We start from the raw sequence: 19089 nt of genomic DNA on the forward strand, positions 1-19089 counted from the left end.
GCGGCTCAGGTCCGTTTGTCGGCGCTTGGCAACGCTAAAAATCCAGGCCCCCTGAATCTGCAACCATGGCAAGCCAGGATACCCTAATCTTTTTGTTTGACGGGTGTTCGGAACAAGCTTTGAAGTCAACCTATCTTTTCTTTCGAGAGAGTTTGAATGGTTGTTTTGAACGTGGCTGCGTAATCGAAACATATAGGGGTCCAGTTTCGCATCAATGATAACTAAGGTAGGTACACATTTTCTTTTTGCAGGCATACATAAAAAAGCTTACCTTATCTATGAGATGGAACGAAAATCATCTTGCTCATATGATAAATCATAAACTGTACGAATCTTCTTTATCCTGATGATCTTCTTCGAATTATTTCCTTTCTGGACATGCGAAGTGGCTGAGATAGGTGACCACCATGCACAAGCAAAACCAGCATAAATGATGATCGAAAAACAAACTCGCTTGAATAAATAAATATAAACTTCATAATAAAAAAGTAAAATTTCCAACGCTCAAAACGCCATCATCAACCCATCATGCCATCAACAAGATTTTAAAAGAAAATGCAGATCACTTTTAGAAAGCAATCGCCTCATCAAGACACATCCTCCTCCCCTCATCCATACTACCAGCCTTTGCTCTGCCGCACGACTCGACCATCTTGCAAAAGTTGTCATCCTGCTTCGTGACCTCGCCGATTCCCTTTTCGGAAACCTTTTGCCTGGCCGGCCAGATCTCCTCGCCTCCGTTTTCGCGCTGCTCCTTCTCCCAGTGCTCCGTCACGACCTCGCGGACCGTCTTTTGGAAGAAGAGCGGGCCCTTTTCCAGGTCCGGGTGCAGCTCGCCGTTGACGAAGACGCCGGCGTCGATGTTCTTTTGCGCGTTGGCGCAGAGGTACTTGTCCTCGGACATGATGCGCTTGTACATGTCGCTGATGGTCTTGAAGTCTTCGTCGGACGAGTTCTTGTTGCGGTACACCTCGTATCGCATCTGCGACTTGGTGGGGCCCAGGGGCACGAAGCGCTGGATCATGAAGAAGTGAGGTCTGTTGGGTGATGAGGTTAGTATATGATGGTTCTATTTCTTTTTTTTTGTGTTCTTGTTCTATTTGCTATTGGGAAGCTGCAATGACTTACGAAACATTCATGGATGCATTGGGCCAAAAGTAGGTCGCTGCCACCCGGAACCCGTTGGCGATCTGCTCCTCGGTCGGCTCGCCAAAGTGCTGAATGTATGCCTTCTCGGTGTTGACGTAGTACGAGCTCAGGTCGGCAATGGAAGGAATGTCCGGGTGCGAAGTCGGACAGTGGTAGCACTCGTTGTAGTTGTCTGCCAGGATCTTCCAGTTCCAGTCGCCCTCCATATCCCACTGGTGGTCGTAGACGTAGTCCTCAAAGTTGTAGTGCTGGAACCTCTCCTGCTTGTCGATGCCCAGGAAGTCATCATCCCAGGCGATCTCGGGCTTGTCGCCCGCGTCCATGTTGACCCAGATGAAGCCGTTGAAGTCGACGTGGACGTGGATGGGGAAGAGACCATTCTGCGCCCTGTCGAAGCCCGGAATCTCTTGGTAGCCCGGTGCCTTGGCCAAGTTTCCCTTGAGGCCATACGACCAGCCGTGATACTTGCACGAAAAGACGTAGCTGTTGCCCTCCTCCTTGGTCACGACGGGGAAGGCCCGGTGCCGGCAGATGTTGTGCATGGCGTGGATCTCGCCGTCTTTGCGATCGCGCACAATGACGAACTGGTAGCCCGCAACGTTGTACTTGACCCAGTCGCCCGGGTTGGGGATGCGAGCCTTGTGCGTGGTGAGAAGCCATTTGCGCGAGAAGATGGCGCGACGCTCAAGAGAGTACATGTCTTGGGATGTGTACCATGACGCCGGCAGGGCGCGGACGGCTGACTTTTCTGAGGACTGGGAGGTCTGCGATGATGCATCGTCGGCGGGCTTGCCAAAGAATGATCTGAAGAGCGACATTTTGTGTTTTGGTTTTTTTCTTTTGGTGATTGCTTCAAGCAAATGATATTAGATTGAGATACCCTCTATAGGTTTTAGAGGCTTTCAAGCTTGTGATAAGGTATTATTCAACTGATATTCACAGCGTCTAGCTAGTATAACAGTACATGACATCAAAAAGAACCTAGGCTGATTGATGGCAAGCCTTCCACCATCTATATATCTTATCCAAAACTTCCCCCTACACACCAAAAAGGCACACCCGGATTACTAGTCCGTGCCCCGGCATCAGCTGAATGAGTAGTTCAGGAGTCACGGTTTCCAATGGTTACGTCTCCCTTCCCCCCCTTACAACGAAAGAAGCATCGACGGTATCTCGTCAAGGACAGGGAACACCCTGCCAATCCCCGAACGTCACTGATATCGCTGATAGAAGGAGGTAGCGAGGTACATTAGCCTTGTCCGGTCACATGACCGGAGAATAAGCACTACCACGCCGAAGCTGCCGCTGACTCGATGTTTCCGGGCCCAGAGTCTAGACCGCCGACATTGGGATTTGTGAAATACGGACCGTGCCGAGTTGGAGAAAAGAGATGATTACTGTAGTACTGTAATGAGCTTATCACCAAAGAAGCTGCCTGGTGGCAACAGTGTCCACCCAGTTTTCCCGATACGGCAAACTCACGAAACCCCGGATCCGCCTCCAGTGAAGTTTTAGAGGGTCCTTACCCGTTCTTTTCGTCTTTGATGCGGAGGTGTTGCATACCACCTACCGGTCCCACGACTGTATCGGAGCGTGTTCCAAGAAAGGCTGCCAAGAAAGCCAGACCGGTTAAAATAGTGGAATTTTGATGTGGTATGCTCTTTTGCCCATCCATCCTTTTTTTTTTATATATGCACAAGCCTGACCAACATGATAGGATAGGTGGAACACCTCTCTACTGCAGCTCAATGCCTAGACGCCAAGACTGCTTTTAGACCGACTCTCGCGTCTTCTTTCTCTCTGGGCCGCCTCTTCTGAGTAGCAACGAAGGTTTTCCCAAATGGGAAGTTTTGACAGCACTGAATGCAGGGTCTTTTGGTCCTTTTGGTGCACGTGGCGTTCATCATGCGCCTTCGGGAGTTTGCTGATTCCCCCGTTTGGAACGGTCTAGAACTCTAAAACACCTCCAAAATGCAAGCTACATTTAGATGCAATGCATAGGTTCTTGGTGGTGTCTTGGGGCAAAGAGTCTTACTACGCTCCCTGCAATAACACGGATATGGATGGGTTGCTTGGGTTTATTAAATGTATCTATTACGTGGTAAACACTAAACGCATCATTCGGTACAGGCAAGCCCGAACCTTCCGGCAGTACTAATTAAAGACTTTTGTTGCTTTTTGGGGGCTGACTCTTTGACAGCTGACTACCGGTTCAAGGACTAGTCCTCGCCCAAGTGGTTGCAACCCCGCAAAACACTAGTGCTAGTCTAGTGGTAGCTAGCACACTTTTGACAAGTCGAGTCAGGGCTTTTAGCTCCCTGGTTGGGGGCGAAATGTGGAGAAGCTGATACGGGCGTTCCAGATCGTTTTGGCGTCGGCATGCAGCACAAAACAGATGGAGATTAGACTAGACAAGAAACACTGGTAACAAGAAAAATAAAAAAAATAAAAAAAAGGGTCCTTCCACCACCACCTTACGGTCGCCGAAATTCTTGGCGGGGGGCCGGTTTCATCACCTGACCGGCATTCTTAATCCTTGGCCGGCACCAGTTCGACCCTCCATTGCATCCGATCTCGGAAGTCATGCTCACTATCACACCACAACACGGCGGGCTTATGACCGTGTATAGCCGGGGTTGACGATCCAGAGGTCATGGTGATAACAATGATAACTGCCGATCTACATACTACTTATCATCGAACCAGGACGAGTCTCTCCGTCTGGGTAGCAACGGAGGTTTGGATATCGAGATTGATACCCAAATAAGCCGGAGCCCAACCAACTTTTTTTCCTGCAGAGAAGCGAAAGGGAAAAAAAAGGAGTATCGGGAATAACAAAATCAAGGAAGCGAACGGAAGCGAGTCGCTATTCATCCCGTATTGCATCGTCCCCTTTGGAAACCACCAACCACATCCAATAAACCCCACACGCAGTCATCACTTTTCCATCACACCCCCAGAAAACGAAAAAGAAAAAAAAAAGAAATCACAGCAAAGAGCCTGCCCAGTAAGCCAGCCCAGCCCCGAGGCGGACCAATCCCAAAAATGCCTGCAGCAGGCGACCACACCCACCAACCCTCGTACCTCATCGTAGGGGCGGGCGTCTTTGGCGTGTCGACGGCGTACCACCTGATCCGCGCGCACCCAGGGGCCAGCGTGACGCTGGTAGACCGGGATGCGGCCGACGCCGAGTCTCGCGTCGCGGCGTCGTGGGACTGGAACAAGGTGGTCCGAGCCGACTACGACGACCTGGCATACTGCCGGCTGGCGCTCGAAGCCCAGGACGTCTTCGAGTCGGACCCGTTGTGGAAGCCGTACTTCCACAAGACGGGCGTCTACTGGATCTGCCGCAGCGACTACGCCAAGGAGGTCATGGCGCACCACCGGGCGGCCGGTCGTGGCGACGACATCGTGGCGGTGCCGATCGACGAGGCCAAGAAGCTGTACGGCGGCCTGTTTGCGGACGCCGACTACAACGGCGCCAAGGAGGTGCTCGTCAACCGCGCCAGCGGCTGGGCCGCGGCGGGAGACTGCCTGCGGGCTGTGACGCGGCGGGCGGTGGAGCTGGGCGTCAAGTACGTGGTTGCCGAGACGGCGGTGCTGGAGCTGGACGGGCGTGGGGGCTGCAAGGGGGTCAGGACGACGGACGGGAGGACCATCACGGCGGACCGCACCATCCTGTGCACGGGCGCCTACACGCCTAAACTGTTGGAGCTGAGCGCGGCTGCAACGGGGGTGGATGCGCTACGGTCCGGTGACAGGATCCTGGCGGCGGGCATCACGACCGGCATGGCGGAGCTGGACGAGGAAGAGTACAAGACCTACGTTGATATGCCTGTAGGCTTTCAGGGATATGTGGGATATGGTAAGGTGGAAACCTGCTCTATTTTCGTCTTACCTTTTTTCTTTTTTCTATTTCTGGTGCTTTGCGGTTCATGGACAAGGAAAAAGTAAAAAAGAAAAAAAAAAGTAAAAAAAGAAAAAGCTGACAAAAGCTCCAGGCAAACCATTCATCGGCACTCTCCCACCAACAAAAGACAGGGAGCTTAAATGGTGGGGGTCAAAGATTTTTACAAACATGACAGAAGTGCTACCCGGGAGACACGTATCTGCGCCTCCGCCGGCCAGCGACTATGCACAATGGAACGTGTCACGTAGGTTGAAAGCCGATATCGTCGAGCAAAAGGATCTTTGGTATGGCGAAAAAAGTAAAAATTGGAAAATGACCAAGCACAGGATTTGCTGGTGAGTTTTTTTTTTTTCTCTCTCTTTTTTCTCTTTTTTCTTTGTCGATCCATTTCGTACTGCTGTTGCTTGCCCATTTTTGCTGATATTGGATGAACTTATTTCGACAGGGATGCCTTCACCACGAGCTCCGACTTTATCATCTCGCCTCACCCGGCAGCCAAGGGTCTTTACGTGGCTACGTGCGGCTCGTTCCACGGCTTCAAGTTCTTCCCGGTGCTGGGCAAGTGCGTGATGCAAATGCTCAATGGGGAATTGACGCCTGAGTTGAAGCAGAGATGGGCCTGGGATCGGGAGCGGCCGGATTACTTGAAAAACCCCGAGTATCCAAATTCGGACATGCGGGATTTGGTGGATGTAGTAGCGAAGCTATAGACTTATTTTTTCGGGGGAGGATTTTTTTTTTTTATCTCTTCTTTGTTATGATTCTATTGTTCACGAAGTATGTCTTTTCTTTTTATGGTTACGGCGAAAGCGGGGATGATTGATGCAGCGCAAGGGCAGAAATGAAATAAATGCATGCTGATATGATGGATGGAGAAAATGAATTAATGCATCGTGGGCAAACCTGGTTAGGGGGCCCCCCGATCGAGATTTAGCGCACACAGTCCTCCGCCAATTCGCAATCATCCTCCACTTTTCTTATCTCGGAAGCCTTTGGCTGACAAGTAAGGCCAAGGTTGACCTGAAGATAGTAGTTTCTAGTCCGAACGAAGCCTCGTTTTTTTCTCGTCCTTCTTTCTTCTCGTTTACAATACTCTTCTTTAGGGTGCCATCTACCGCATTGCAGTCTCTCGTGCATTTCATTGTCACATAACTGCAGGAAAAAAAACAGGGGTCCTCTTCATTGGTCCCGTGCATCATTGATGACAGCTAGACCTTGCAAGCTTTGTTAAATGCGCTCTTCCCCCTCTTAATCTAGTTACCTAAACAATTTCCCCCCACCTCCCCTACCTCCGCATCGGACGCTGCGTTGTACGAAGTAAAGAAGAAAACGTGCGGGGTTTGGCGCCAAGCAGTAGCTTCTTTTGTTTCGGCTTTCGGCTGCTTGTTCAAGAGTACAAGATATCGATGCATCGAATCGACAACTTGGAATTACGCCGTTGCACCATCATCGAAAAGTTTGCCATCGGGTTTGAAGTTTTATCGGTTTATCGGTGCATTTTCTTCTTTTATTCTTCTATTCTATTGAGGGTCTCGGTTTCTTACTTTTTAATCTCTTTTTAATTAATCCACAATCGCTCATCCTCAACCAGACTTTTTTTTTTTTTTTTTTTTTTTTCCTTTTTTTTCCTCAGCCTGTCGGATTGACATGCCGCCTCCCGATCCAGAACCGTCCAATATTTCAGCGGCCGGTTCGAGAGGGAGAAGACGTTTGCACCATGCCTGTCTCAACTGCAGGTCGGTTTGCCAATTGGGCTTTTATTTGAACTATTTTCTTGGCCTACTCGAGCCTCCGCTCCGCACTGCGATGCTAGATTACGACATGACACTGATGCTCATCTTTACCCTCCCATCAGGCGGAAAAAGACACGATGTCCCGGTGAAAAGCCAGCATGTTCCAGCTGCGTACGTTTGTCGCAGTCATGTACATACCCGGTTTTGAGAAACTCCCAGAGTGGGAAATCAGTAAGTCTTCTTTTGCAAAGGATTAAATCCTGAAAAAGAAAAGGATGAAATACACACCCACAATCCACTTTCCTGCCCATGCCCAGCTTTCCAATATTAAAAAAAAAAAAACCCCAATCTAACAAGAATCGCAACTAGGACGAGAGGTTACAGAACCTGGAGGACAAGCTGGATCTCCTACTCAATGGGGCGAGCCTGTAATACGATCCCAGTCATCAACTGCCTGCGCACCAATAGGAATGTGCTCTTTGAAGACCATCTGACGAGGTTGTTAGACCGAGCAGCCACCACCCAGCGCGTCCCCCTAGGCATCAAGAGCAGCAGCAGCAACAACAACAACAACAGCAGCAACGGGAGGATTCCTTGAGTAATCCATCAGAGAGGTCATACTCGGCCACACCACCGGCACGCAGTAGCAGACCAAAGGGTAATGAAGGTCAAGCAATGAGACGGAGTACGGCCGACAATGGCAGTGCCGCTGGATCATCGGTGGGGTTCCATCCCGAAGATGTCGCCACTGCCATGGAGCTCTACTTCAAGTACTGCCACCGCCAGCCCATTTGGTGCTTCGAGCGTGACGAGATTGGTGACCCTGAGACGTTGCCCGAGGAGCTAACCAGCAGCATCATGGCATTGACGGCGCGCTTCTCTCGCCGGAGGGTCAACACGCAGCTTTATAGCAGCAATGCCAAGACGCTCATAATGTTGCGCATAGCCAATGGCACGGTGGACCTGTTCACAATAGAGAGCCTGTGCATTCTTGCATATGCCGCCTTCATCGGTAAGTACTTTACTGTTTGACCTGGGGACAAAGGTCAGCTGACCCGTTGTATTTTCACTACGCCTGTAGACGGCAACATCCACCTTGGCCAATTCCATCTCGGACTCTCCCTACAGTTGTGCCGCTCCGCCATGATAGACATGGAACCCCTATATTTGCCCGAAGGCCACGGTACAAACCGGAAAAGACGTCTATTTTGGAGCCTACAGCTGCTAGAACAGTCGTATGGTCGGCAGGATGCCCAGCTCAGCAACCCCAACGATAAACTTCGGGAATCGGAACAGAACCACGGTTCCACGGCATCATCAGCGGTGGCAGCAACCCTAGATCGGGCCCCATCCCTCCCAAAAGACGAACTCGGCACGTCAAACCTTAGCGAGCCCGGAATCTGGAACACTAGCTTGTGTCTCAGCTGGGTGTGGAGCCAGGTGAGACGGTACGTGGCCGACTGCGCACGCGATGGGGTGGTCAAGGAGCCATGGCGGCACGACTCGCCTTACGCCAAGGTACTGTCCGACTTTATGGAGACCGAGAACCGGATCCCCATGTGCCACCGGTATGATTCGGTGCGCTTCTTTGAGCGCGACGAGGACGAGATCAAACAGAACCGCGACTACTGGGCCTGCTGGCTCAAGGAGCAGATGGTCTACCACGCCATCGTCACCGTGCTCAACCACCCGTTCCTGTATATCGTCGGCGCCCAGCACAATCCGAACCTGGGCATCCCAAACACCTTTTGGAGGAGGTCCAGCGAACAGGCGCTCTTGCATGCCACCTGGCTCGTCAGAATGATCGACATGGTTGTCGATAAGCAGTTTGCCTTGGTGGTATGAAAAGGCACTCTTGGATTCTTGTGCTCACTCACGAAGAAGACCTGCTGACACCGTCCATAGGAGCCTATAATTGGCCATATAGCTGCAATCGCCGCGACAGTGCACCTGTACTACAGCTGCGCGGCCGCAGCCAAACTTAAGCACAAGTCCAACACGGACTTTGCCAAGTGTCGCAAGTTCCTCAAGAGCTTCATCCCTTACTCTGCTGCATGTGGGGCGCTGGTAAGTTTCTGCTTTCCCTGTACCAACCATTTCTATCATACGAAAAGGACTACAGAACGCTGACCGAAACTGTACTCTGTCCCCGTTAGGACCGTAACCTTGACAAAATGGCCCTCATCGCGGCGGGCGCCGAGGCAGAGAGCATCGATGTCGACGACTGGATGCCCTCCAAAATGTACCTCAGCGTGCCTCTCATGTGGGAAATATTGCAGTTCTCGTCTTCATCCTCGCAACTCGGCGCCGACCGAGGAGGCGGCAGCGGCCTGCTCGACGCCTCCCTAGCCCCCGTCATCCCGCCTCTCGACATGTCCGAGTCGTCGACGCTCGAGATCATCGTAGCGACGTCTCCAGAGATCACCATCAACATCGCCGACGGCGGGCAGGAAGCCCCGACCCGGCCGCAGCGCGTCATGCACCGGGGAGGAGGCGGGGTCGTCGGGTCTGGGGGAGGAGGAAGCGGCGGTGGCGGTGCCGTTACCGCTGCTGCTGCCACTGCTGCCGCTACCACCAACGGTGGGAACCATAATCCTCATAATCATCACCACCACCACCAGAACAGCAATAACAATAACAGCGGCGGTCACAGCATGATGGACCAGCAGCAGCAGGCAGACAGTCTGACGTTTTACACGACGCCGTGGCTCTACGCCGACCCGGCGCTGCTGGTGGGGATTGGGGATTTAAATCTGCCGCAGGAGGAGACTGGTAACGCGTGGTGGGAAGGGGAGAATTTGAATAATATCATGTTTAATTGAGAGCTGTCGGGGTTGGAGTAGTGGAGGCACTGCTGGTACGTACAACTCTGTCCAGGCGTATCTGTATTATCCAATCAAAGCGAATATTGTCTACAGGCTATGAAATTTTTGAGGTTAAGAACATGGAAAAGTCTTAAATGGCAAGAGGTTATTTGGTATTGAGATGGATTGCTCCTTGTGACACTGGGCCCGATTGTTCTTCCAGCAGATACATATCGCTCTCGCCGACCGCTCTGCGCTACACAGCTATGTATATACGTGACTATCAAGTATACATCAGCTTGAACAAACCAGATCAAAAGTTTGGTTTTACTTTCACTCTCTATTCATTTTCCTTGCGCAGCCATTTAAGGAGCCTATCTTTGCGCGGGCGCGTATGTCGTCGCCAAACTGGCGGCAACCATCAAAATATAGTTTGTGAAAGTGACAAAAATGGAAGTAAACCTTCACTTGAGGCTTTGAATAGGGAATTTTTAATGTTTTCTAACTTATTCTAATGAGAAAAAGAAAGCGCAGTTGCTTGCGCATGAACAGGAAGCGGAGGAAGATGGGGCTCTCGTAAATAATCAAGAGGCTTTGCTGAAACAGATCTCTTCTAAATTTACCTCACAATGTGACTTGTACATTTCTTGCAAAGGTCATACGCCAATTCTGACGGCGCATTTACTTTAAACAATTAAGCATGAACATTAAAATTCGTATCCATTCTTAACTATTCTTAACTATTGTTGTTTACCAACCTATATTTCCTCACTAGCAGCTCGAATTAGATATACACGGAGACAACAAAGTAACGATATGAGTACAGTCGCTCCCATTCATTTTTCTTTTTTTTTTCTTTTTTTTTCAAATCACATGCCCCAACAGCATACTGTTGGCCCGTTGCTTCATGCATGCCATTGTAAACAACTCATGTCCTTCTAACCCCCTCCTCAAACTCTGCTCTCAAATTCAGAGCTCCACTCTATGTGTCGGGACACAGAATGTTATTCCAAACTACTAACGAAAGCTTCAAAGGGACATGACAGCCTGTCTTGGTCCCCTGCCAAAATGGCCCAGAATTTCATGGGAACCATCAATCAGAGGTAGTCCGATGGGATGCTCTCATCCCAGAATGGGGTCCTGGTTGTGCGAGAGCCATCATCCGATGATGATCCAGATGGTTCGCTTATGAATGTTGTCTAGTGGTGAGTTTGGTGGGTTTTTACATTACCCGTGAGCTGCCACCATTCTCCCAGGGGTTTTACTTTCCTGCGATCCCCTTGTACGATTTGAAAGAATCCCTAATCTGCGCATATCCTCGACGTTTCGATTTCTCACTACACTGATAGTCGATTCCAAACCTTCTCGCGCAATGTCCCTTCCCTGGTGGAAGGGCACTCCTGGTAAAAGGAGGAAGAAAACGAGCCATGGAGCTCTCTAAAGTCGCCATAACTATATCCGCTTTTGCATGTACAGCAACCGTCAGTCCGGCCCAGAGCGGCCCTGGCGCATGCCTCAAACTCCAAGATCCTCCTCCGGCGAGCAAGGGTGGCTTTGGAAGTTTTTTGCAGCAGCGGCGATCAGCGCCAAAACGATGTCTGCCCTATGGGATTCTGCGTCGGGTCCGACAAGGCCGCCTGCACGGCATGGTATCTCTCCTGCTCTAGTGTCGTTTCTTCTTATGGTGGTAGGCTTCAATCTCTCACCTCTTTTTTTAAATGCAGAGGCCAGGAGGTTGGGAGAACCAGGAAACTTACCACCGACAAGATAGACTTACACCGTCCAGGCCAGTCAGACGACTGATGCATTGAGGTGGTACTTAAAAACTGGAAAACGGGCAAGTGGCAGTGAGGGCAAGGAAGGCTATTAAACCGCTCCACGCGACTTCAGCACATGAGGGGGTGATACATGTGGTGCCCCAAATTCGTTCACGAGCCTGACCTGTAACGTTATCATGGTAGCCAAAAGCAGCGAAGTCACGGAGGCAAAATAAAGACGATTCCTTTTACCTAGGTCAGATGCAACAGTAAAGGCCTTTCTTTTCTGCCGACCGCATGGCTTTACAAGATGATTATTTCCATGCTCAGATACCAAGCCGGTGAGTTCATCCATAATTTTGCCGCACCAAACATCCAAACGTGTATAAGCTGCGACACCTCATCCATAGCGCTTTCGAGCAGCTCCCGGAAGATGATAAGCCTTCCAGCACAACCAGCGCCGACCACGCGGCTGATCAACCCATCCCCAACTGCGATGGTATTTCAAACACATACCGAAAGATCCTGGCCTCGATGAGCCGTTTCGTGATCAGCATCCTAAACTACGGTTCCATCCCCAATAGCAGCGGCTCGGACTTGGCCGACCCGTGCCGGGTACTGCGTGACTATTTTTGTTTTGTTTTTACATGACCCGGTTGCTTGCAAGCGCTAACCTTATCCATCCAATTAAGTGACCTGTACAGACAACCCGTTGGGGCAATGCTAGAAGAACGATTATAACAACAGGTGGTCATGCTGAAAAAGACTGTTAGGGATATAGGATCTAGATGGTGACACTAGCTGGACTTTTTGCCCGCGGAAAATTCGGGGTGCCCTTATTGATAGCATGATGACTGACGAGTGTGCATTCACGACTTGACTCAGCAGGTTAGATGAAGCCTCATACGGTATAATATAGGCCCTGTTCTGCTCACCGACTGGAGACGATGGTCAGGGCACCCCAGGGTTTGTCGGTAGGTACCGAGTCGTACGGTGCGAATGCATGCATTAAAATATCAACAATGTGATGTGGTCTTCTACTTGAAATTCTCGACTTTGCTAAACATAGGTACAGTACCTGTGCAATAATACAACGGATCCCGTTCCAATTGGCTCTACTCCTGAGCCCTCAAAGAAAAAATAAGAAAGAAGAAGAAAAAAAAAAGAGTCCGCTTCCTTTAGCCAAAAAGCCTTTTCATCTAACTTCTTTTAGCTACACAACCAATTTGTCTCTCTCTCTCTCTCTCTCTCTCTCTCTCTCTCTCTCTCTCTCTCTCTCTCTGAAAGATGACTGACCGCACACATGCACTTTAATTTGGTTCTTGAGCTGCACCGTCAATTTCAATGGCCACAAGAATTTACTCAGTACCGCAAGATTCTTTCCGGACTCCAGTCAGTCAGTGCGAAAAGATAACAAAGCTTATTCAACGCAATTCCTGCCGCATATATATCGGATATATGACGACGAGAGCACCCATTGGGATGATTTGCACGTCGGTTTAGGTATCAGCCGAGGAAGGCCATTGTGGTACAGATGCTTAGCGATAATAGCGTATACGATCTCCGTAAGTATTACGCTTTGCTAATCGATGATCAAAAATAAGCTTAAACTTTCGACCATTTTGCTCAAGCTAGATGCCCAATGAGAGACGTGGCCTTCGGAGGTTCGTCTTATTCAGACTCTCGCTAACTGCCCGATGTAAATATGTCAAATTCGATCACCACAAAAAGTAGATAATATGGACCTGAGGCGGGGGACATAGGGAGACGTGGGAAACATAAGGAACGGGTAATTAACAGACGTTCCCTGCAGGTAATATGGTTATAGTTTGGCAAGTAGCCTTGGAGCACATTCGAGGTGGGGAGGAAAACAAGGCAAACAAACAGATGGCAGCCCCCATCAAGCCACAGCGGTGAACCAAATGATTCCCACTTCATATGTTAAGATTTGAGATACAATAACTGATGCTTCATTTATTTGGATAAATGACGCATGGGATTTTAGTTTTGGACCTCCTATCGTTCAGCATTTGATCCCATCTCTCTCAAACGAGTACAAACTGGACCCGTAATAATATATAGTTGCTACATGTATTATTGAATGGAACAGGAAGCCGAGCTCAAGACTCCTCGCTAGATACTACAATTGCTCTCATTTGCTTATCAACCTCAATTTCGGATATGAGCTAGTCCAGGTATAGCCGGGGAGAACATTAAAGCTCTGTTCCTGGTTTTGGATCACCACCAGTGACACTGTACACCATACTGGATTTCAGTACAGAACATTCCCCTCAAACCTCTCAAGAACAATGAGGCTGTGGATTTTTATCCAGTGCACTTACTTCTTTGGTTATAACCTTCAAATTTATTTCAGAAATGAGAAGTTTGACAGCAAGCTCGCCTTGCTCAATGGAACTGAATTACAGTTCGCTTATGGTTTGTCGAATGAAGTCAAATCTCAAAACCGCACAACTCATATTGTAAGTCTTTCCGATCTTAAAAACTGTCTTGACCTAATATGGCTTGAAAATTGTTTATTGTATTAAGCCTATCTCATTTCCTCTGGGCTGGGTTTGTTTATACCGCCATGTTAGCTCTATCCTCATTTTATAACAATGCCTTTAATAAAGTTTGCCGGCTCTTACCTCTTTTTGAATGACGACAAGCTCGGCCGAAGCTGCCCCCAAATTCAGCAGCGTAGTTTATTCTTCTGATTGTTTCAGGGTGATGAATATGTTATTGTTCATTCTGTTGAATGCAACAAGACCCCCAATTGCTACTTGGCTGGGCATGGCGCACACCATGACATTGTCAATATACAACGCACCGCCTTGCGCATGCAAAGTGGGGGGGGAAGGGTTGCTGCTAGTGCCCTCGTAAAAGGGTAAGCAATGTGCGCAGCACCTCTTGTAGCATTCCCATTCCTCGGGCCCACATGGGGCAAAACAACCTCTAAGGCATTTCTCATAAGGAGGTTCCTTATCCTTTTTCGAAGGCAATTTAGGAATTCTGAGTTTTATCCCCGCACAAGTGGACACGAGGTTAGAAGCCGTAATAATAAAGAGGAATCGCATTTTAGTAAGGATATTAATGCTAAAAGAAAAGTGAAGATTTTGGTTGAAGGGGGAAAATAACTCGGAAGAAAAGCTTGGAGTGAAATAGAGATGTTGGGGGCTAATAATAGTTGCGTTCTTCAAAAAAGAAAGAAAGAACCGTTTTAGTAACCAAGTATTTTTGATGGCAAAAGCCGCACCCTTTACTTTCATATTCCTTTTATCTCTCACAGGCTATTTATACCCGAATACTCTCTCATCCTTTCTGCATAAAAGATATAAATAAAGGAATATACATGTTGCTAAGAAAAGAGTTATATTTTAATAAAACCTATATTCTGTACTATAAACGATATTATTTTATACTGTTTTACTTTCTACTTGTTGACTAAAATAATGCGCATGATTAAACCCTTGTTAACCTACCGACGGTTTATGCAAAAGGTTGGGTGGTAAAAAATACATTTAATAAATAGTTGTATTAGCACCTCGCGCCTGGCCACGCGTAGAAAATAATAACAGTAGATCCAAATCTCTAAGTTACTAATGATTATGGGTGAATAATAGTCTGAAATTGAAGCAAAGCCGTTTAATAATGATGAGAAGTGCTATAAAATATATTAAGTTTCTCCAGTTTAGATAAAACCGTAACAGTTAAAAAAGGATTCATATTACCACAAGTTAGGCTCTATTTTTGGGTTAACGTACTAAATTACTAGTAAGCTACACTGTAACGCTTAAAAATAATTCCCCGCCACTTTAATTATAGTAAACTATAGGTTTTGCTTGACTTCTTACACTGTGGCTCCTGCATTGAATTAATTATCAAAGAGTCTGACAATCTTATTTTACACTTATTTATAGTTTAGCACTTATTACAAAATTCAAATTGTGACAATATTAGATTATACCAGTATGTATACACTCAACGTCCCTAAAACTATATTTACCATGGCTCTTTTACGCCTTGTATTATACTTCTTAACCCCCCGGTTTATAATTCATGCAATATATTTATAATCACTATCTCCTCATTGTAAAGACTATGGACGCATAAAAATACGGTATAATAGTGAGTAAGTTAAAATAAAACTCTGCTTAAGTATTTACACCTTCTATTATATATAGACCCCTCCCAAGATAATTACATTGGCCTGTTGTAAAAATCATCTCATCAAGCTTCATACATTATTACAAAGCCATACGCTCTTTTCGCTTAACAACCTTTTTACCTACTTTTGTCTTTTTCACTTTACAATTTATCAAAATGCGATTTTCTATCCTCATCGCGGTTTCGGCCCTGGCCACCGGAATTGTCAGCCAGCCGTTAATTCGTCGCGCGGAAGAAGAGGAACCGCCCTACGACGTTGGCGGTGGCCCCTCCGGTCGCGGACACAACCCCAATGATGGAATGCCTCCGCCTGGGGGACAGCCAGACTGGGGAAAGTTTGAAAGGCAAATGGAAAGCGAAACAAACAGGATCAATATCGTCATTTCCCCCTCACAGACCGTAAGGGCGGGTCTTTTTGGAGGCAATACGGTGAAAAATAAAACACATATCTCGAAAAAAATCACTACAACCAACAGAAACAGCGGGAGGGGATGGGGGAGAAGCGGAAACTAGGGCTGTTCTTCAGGTCTCGTGATATGAGGGTCCGGATGCTACAGTTGGCTCAGAGCATCTCGATGCTTTCCGTTCCCGACAAGGCACCTTTCACTAGGTGATGTCCGCTCGGCTTCAGAATGGCATTCACTATCCCCCATTAGTCGCACGATAACAATCAATAAAAGTTTTGAGGGGTCTTTTACGGCTTTTATACTGCTTATCCAATTGCGCATTGTCTTTTTCTGCCTGAGTAAGTGTATAAGACTTTTGATGCTCCTGCTCCGGTTGGTGTTTGTCAGGGCGATATGCTACCAATGAATCCTCTGGGCGGCTTGACCAGCAGCAAAAAAAATGAATTTTTTTTTTTACCTTTTCCCCTTCAGCCTCACGCAATGGCTGTTTCAATTTTGTGTTGAAACTTTGATGTTCATGTGAATTCGTCAAAGGTTTCGAGGTGGAAGTAAAGTAAGTACGTTAGAGAGCCCTAGTTTGATACGAAGAAAAGACATAAAGTCGCCAGGTTTGTAATTAAAATAAGGATTCTGCGTGCAGTTGTATTATTCTTGCTCTCATCCCGACAGGTATCTTCCTGGCACTGTTGGCGGTTCCAATGCCCTCAAATTGATTACATTGTCAATCCCCCAGCCCACGGGACAAACTCACTCTTAGGTAAGCATCTTTTGCTCAAATTGGCAAAGGGTTGGAATCGCATGGGGGAAATGGCTTCCTTTACATAGGTAACTAACGCTCTCGCTATGGGGTGTAAAGTAGCTTTGGCGGAGAATTGTGTAAAGTGTAGATCAGCAAAAATTTATCCAAGCTGAGTGCCGGAAAGCTACTCACATCATCCTTTCAGAAGGCTCAGTGGATGAATGCCCGATAGGAACGAGCCCATACCCCTCAACCCAGCCCCAAATATTTATGGTTAGCGGTCGCAAATCTCAGCACCGGCATTTCCGATCGGGCGACATCAGGGGCGATGGCGGCGGTGGCCATTGTAGTTGGGAATTTTGACGTAGCGCCGAGACTATTGCTGGTCAAAACAGTCCATGTTGTTGTTGCTCTGACTGATGCCGTGAGATCCGGGGGTCGCCAAGCCGTTAAAAGAGTGGTGCTGACTTCAAAAGGGCACATCTGCGGGGAACTTTGAGCTTTTTGGTAGAGGTTGGAACAAAGGCGTCCATCTGAGTCTTGCCCGGCGCCTCTTACTTTGCGCATACCAACGATTGAAGCATGGCGACCAGGGTAGTGGAGTGGATCTGATGCGTGCTGCAAGTCTCGCCCTGATCACCGATGCAGACCTTGTGGGACTGCTTTGCCCCGGAGCAAACCAGAGCTTTGGTATGTTTCTGAACCGAGGGACGTAATCAAGGCCCACATAGGTTGAGCCTGTCGTGGTAAGACTCGTCGGAGGGCTGCTTGTCGATGGAAGCGGTTACGGCAGCGCGGGAGTAAAATAAGAGGAGCGGACGGCAGCCAGTTTTCCCTTGTCGCCAGTACCTTCACACTGGATCCGCACCAGGCCGCGGCAATTCTCGCGCAGGGGCACATCGGGATCGCTCGAGGACCTGATGCTGAAGTCAAGCCACGCCGCTAAACTTGAGCCTGAAGCTTTGAATGATTAGCATATGCGGCCGGGTATGTTGAAAAGATCCCGTGTCCCGGTGTCTACTATGAAAGCAGCCAGCCCCATGGTTATGTCGCACGATTCGAAGGCGCGCACGCTACGTCCTGGGTTTGCCCAATCTAAGAGCTGCCTTCAATGGTACTGTTATAAAGCCGGCTCCAGGGTAGAGCGCAGGACCGCTAATTGTAAAAGCATATCTAGCCCTCCTCGTTAAGGTTTACGTATTCCCGCCAAATGTGCTTATCTGGCCCGATAGAGGTCATGGTGTGGCCGAAATGCTGGAGGGCGGATACGGGCGCATATTGTGCTCGACGTGTATACTTGTACTGCCGTTGAAGCTTTTGGAATGCTGCCACGGGTTATGTTGGCAACTTTTGTGAGGAGCACACTTTCTCCATTGACCTGGTCCATATTAATGTCGACGCTGCAGGTGAACAGCGTCAGTGTTTGCAGTCACTTCGACGCTGCAGCCTCTGGCTCTTGTTCAATACCAGCATAAAATTCACCTGAAACTGAGCCACTTTTTTCTTCGCGTCGTCATGCTCGGAAACCTCGAGGGACGATTGCGGCTATGCCACATCCTGGAACATGGTAGATAACTTTATGATAGGATGATTATCCCCATAGTTTGCTGGGTCTATCCTTTGCTCTTCATGTATAACATTTGCTGTTTTGTGATTTGACGTCTAGTGAGAGACTCTAGTTTACAAATTTCTTTATCCACCAACTACTCTACAAAAAGAAATTTCTTAGAGGTTATTTGCAGGCTATATTCGCCGCTGAACTGTCAACTATCTACTGTGTGTCGCTGGGTGTGCACCGCAGGGGTGGGACGGGTGTCGAGGTGCTCGAGACAACGAGGATGACACTGGGATTGGGAAGTGAAATTTTGATGGCATTCAAGGGAGGGATGTCTGATTCAGGGGGGTTTGCTGTCGTGTTTTGCATACTGAAGGACCACCTGCTTCGGGACCGCGGGATTTTGCTGCCTACCTTACTGTTGCCTCGGTCGGTGGTAGCTTCGTGGGTTAGGACAACGCCCGTGCCGACCTGCTGGTTGGCTGTGATGGTTGCAATGCGAAGCGAATCTGTTGCTGCCGATGGTGGTGCCCTGAGTACATCGCACGTCATCTCGCCGGTCGAGGTGGACAGGATGAACTGGCAACAGCAAAGACATCACTCTAGGGATGGAGATCTTAACGTCAAGCAACAACAGGCTGGCCCGCAAAGCTTGTTCGACCCCGCGGTTGACAAGGCAATGATCTTCTGCGATGGGGCGCCGTTCAGCAGCATCAAGCTCATGGCTTGACTTTTGATCCGATTATAGTTGATGCTTGAAACTTTTTTCTGTTGGTCAAGTGGCTTGGCTATTATGTGCAATTGTGCAACATGGTCGTCAATGAAAAGGAGGAAAGTAGGGTAAATTTTAAGAACTCCGGATCAATTCGTG

The 19089-nt window shown here is 48.5% G+C and overlaps 6 protein-coding genes across 6 annotated transcripts; 5 read left to right on the plus strand and 1 right to left on the minus strand.

The window, feature by feature from the left end:
• Positions 1–233: 233 nt before the first annotated feature.
• On the minus strand, positions 234–2731 carry PgNI_07804 (uncharacterized protein). The gene is made up of 2 exons (XM_031127810.1): positions 1129–2731; positions 234–1037 (listed from the first exon to the last, which is right to left on the minus strand). Exons 1-2 carry the CDS (start codon positions 1965–1967, stop codon positions 569–571), a joined length of 1308 nt encoding a protein of 435 aa, XP_030981369.1. The 5' UTR covers positions 1968–2731; the 3' UTR covers positions 234–568.
• Positions 2732–3743: 1012 nt separating this feature from the next.
• PgNI_07805 (uncharacterized protein) lies at positions 3744–6147 on the plus strand. The gene is made up of 3 exons (XM_031127811.1): positions 3744–5014; positions 5151–5394; positions 5505–6147. The coding sequence occupies exons 1-3, from the start codon at positions 4195–4197 to the stop codon at positions 5767–5769; spliced, it is 1329 nt and encodes a 442-aa protein (XP_030981370.1). The 5' UTR covers positions 3744–4194; the 3' UTR covers positions 5770–6147.
• Positions 6148–6652: 505 nt separating this feature from the next.
• PgNI_07806 (uncharacterized protein) lies at positions 6653–9899 on the plus strand. The gene is made up of 7 exons (XM_031127812.1): positions 6653–6795; positions 6915–7023; positions 7162–7220; positions 7299–7804; positions 7874–8631; positions 8698–8859; positions 8949–9899. Exons 1-7 carry the CDS (start codon positions 6707–6709, stop codon positions 9612–9614), a joined length of 2349 nt encoding a protein of 782 aa, XP_030981366.1. The 5' UTR covers positions 6653–6706; the 3' UTR covers positions 9615–9899.
• A 1751-nt stretch (positions 9900–11650) lies between these two features.
• Positions 11651–12004, plus strand: PgNI_07807 (uncharacterized protein; the record flags this gene model as incomplete). The annotated part of the gene is made up of 2 exons (XM_031127813.1): positions 11651–11694; positions 11764–12004. 2 exons carry the CDS (start codon positions 11651–11653, stop codon positions 12002–12004), a joined length of 285 nt encoding a protein of 94 aa, XP_030981367.1.
• A 3669-nt stretch (positions 12005–15673) lies between these two features.
• On the plus strand, positions 15674–16131 carry PgNI_07808 (uncharacterized protein; the record flags this gene model as incomplete). The annotated part of the gene is made up of 2 exons (XM_031127814.1): positions 15674–15916; positions 15994–16131. The coding sequence occupies 2 exons, from the start codon at positions 15674–15676 to the stop codon at positions 16129–16131; spliced, it is 381 nt and encodes a 126-aa protein (XP_030980569.1).
• Positions 16132–18054: 1923 nt separating this feature from the next.
• PgNI_07809 (uncharacterized protein) lies at positions 18055–18948 on the plus strand (the record flags this gene model as incomplete). The annotated part of the gene is made up of 2 exons (XM_031127815.1): positions 18055–18078; positions 18406–18948. 2 exons carry the CDS (start codon positions 18055–18057, stop codon positions 18946–18948), a joined length of 567 nt encoding a protein of 188 aa, XP_030980570.1.
• Between the last annotated feature and the right edge of the window lie 141 nt (positions 18949–19089).

This window comes from Pyricularia grisea, assembly GCF_004355905.1.
Source record: "Pyricularia grisea strain NI907 chromosome Unknown Pyricularia_grisea_NI907_Scaffold_4, whole genome shotgun sequence".
NCBI classification, from domain to species: domain Eukaryota; kingdom Fungi; phylum Ascomycota; class Sordariomycetes; order Magnaporthales; family Pyriculariaceae; genus Pyricularia; species Pyricularia grisea.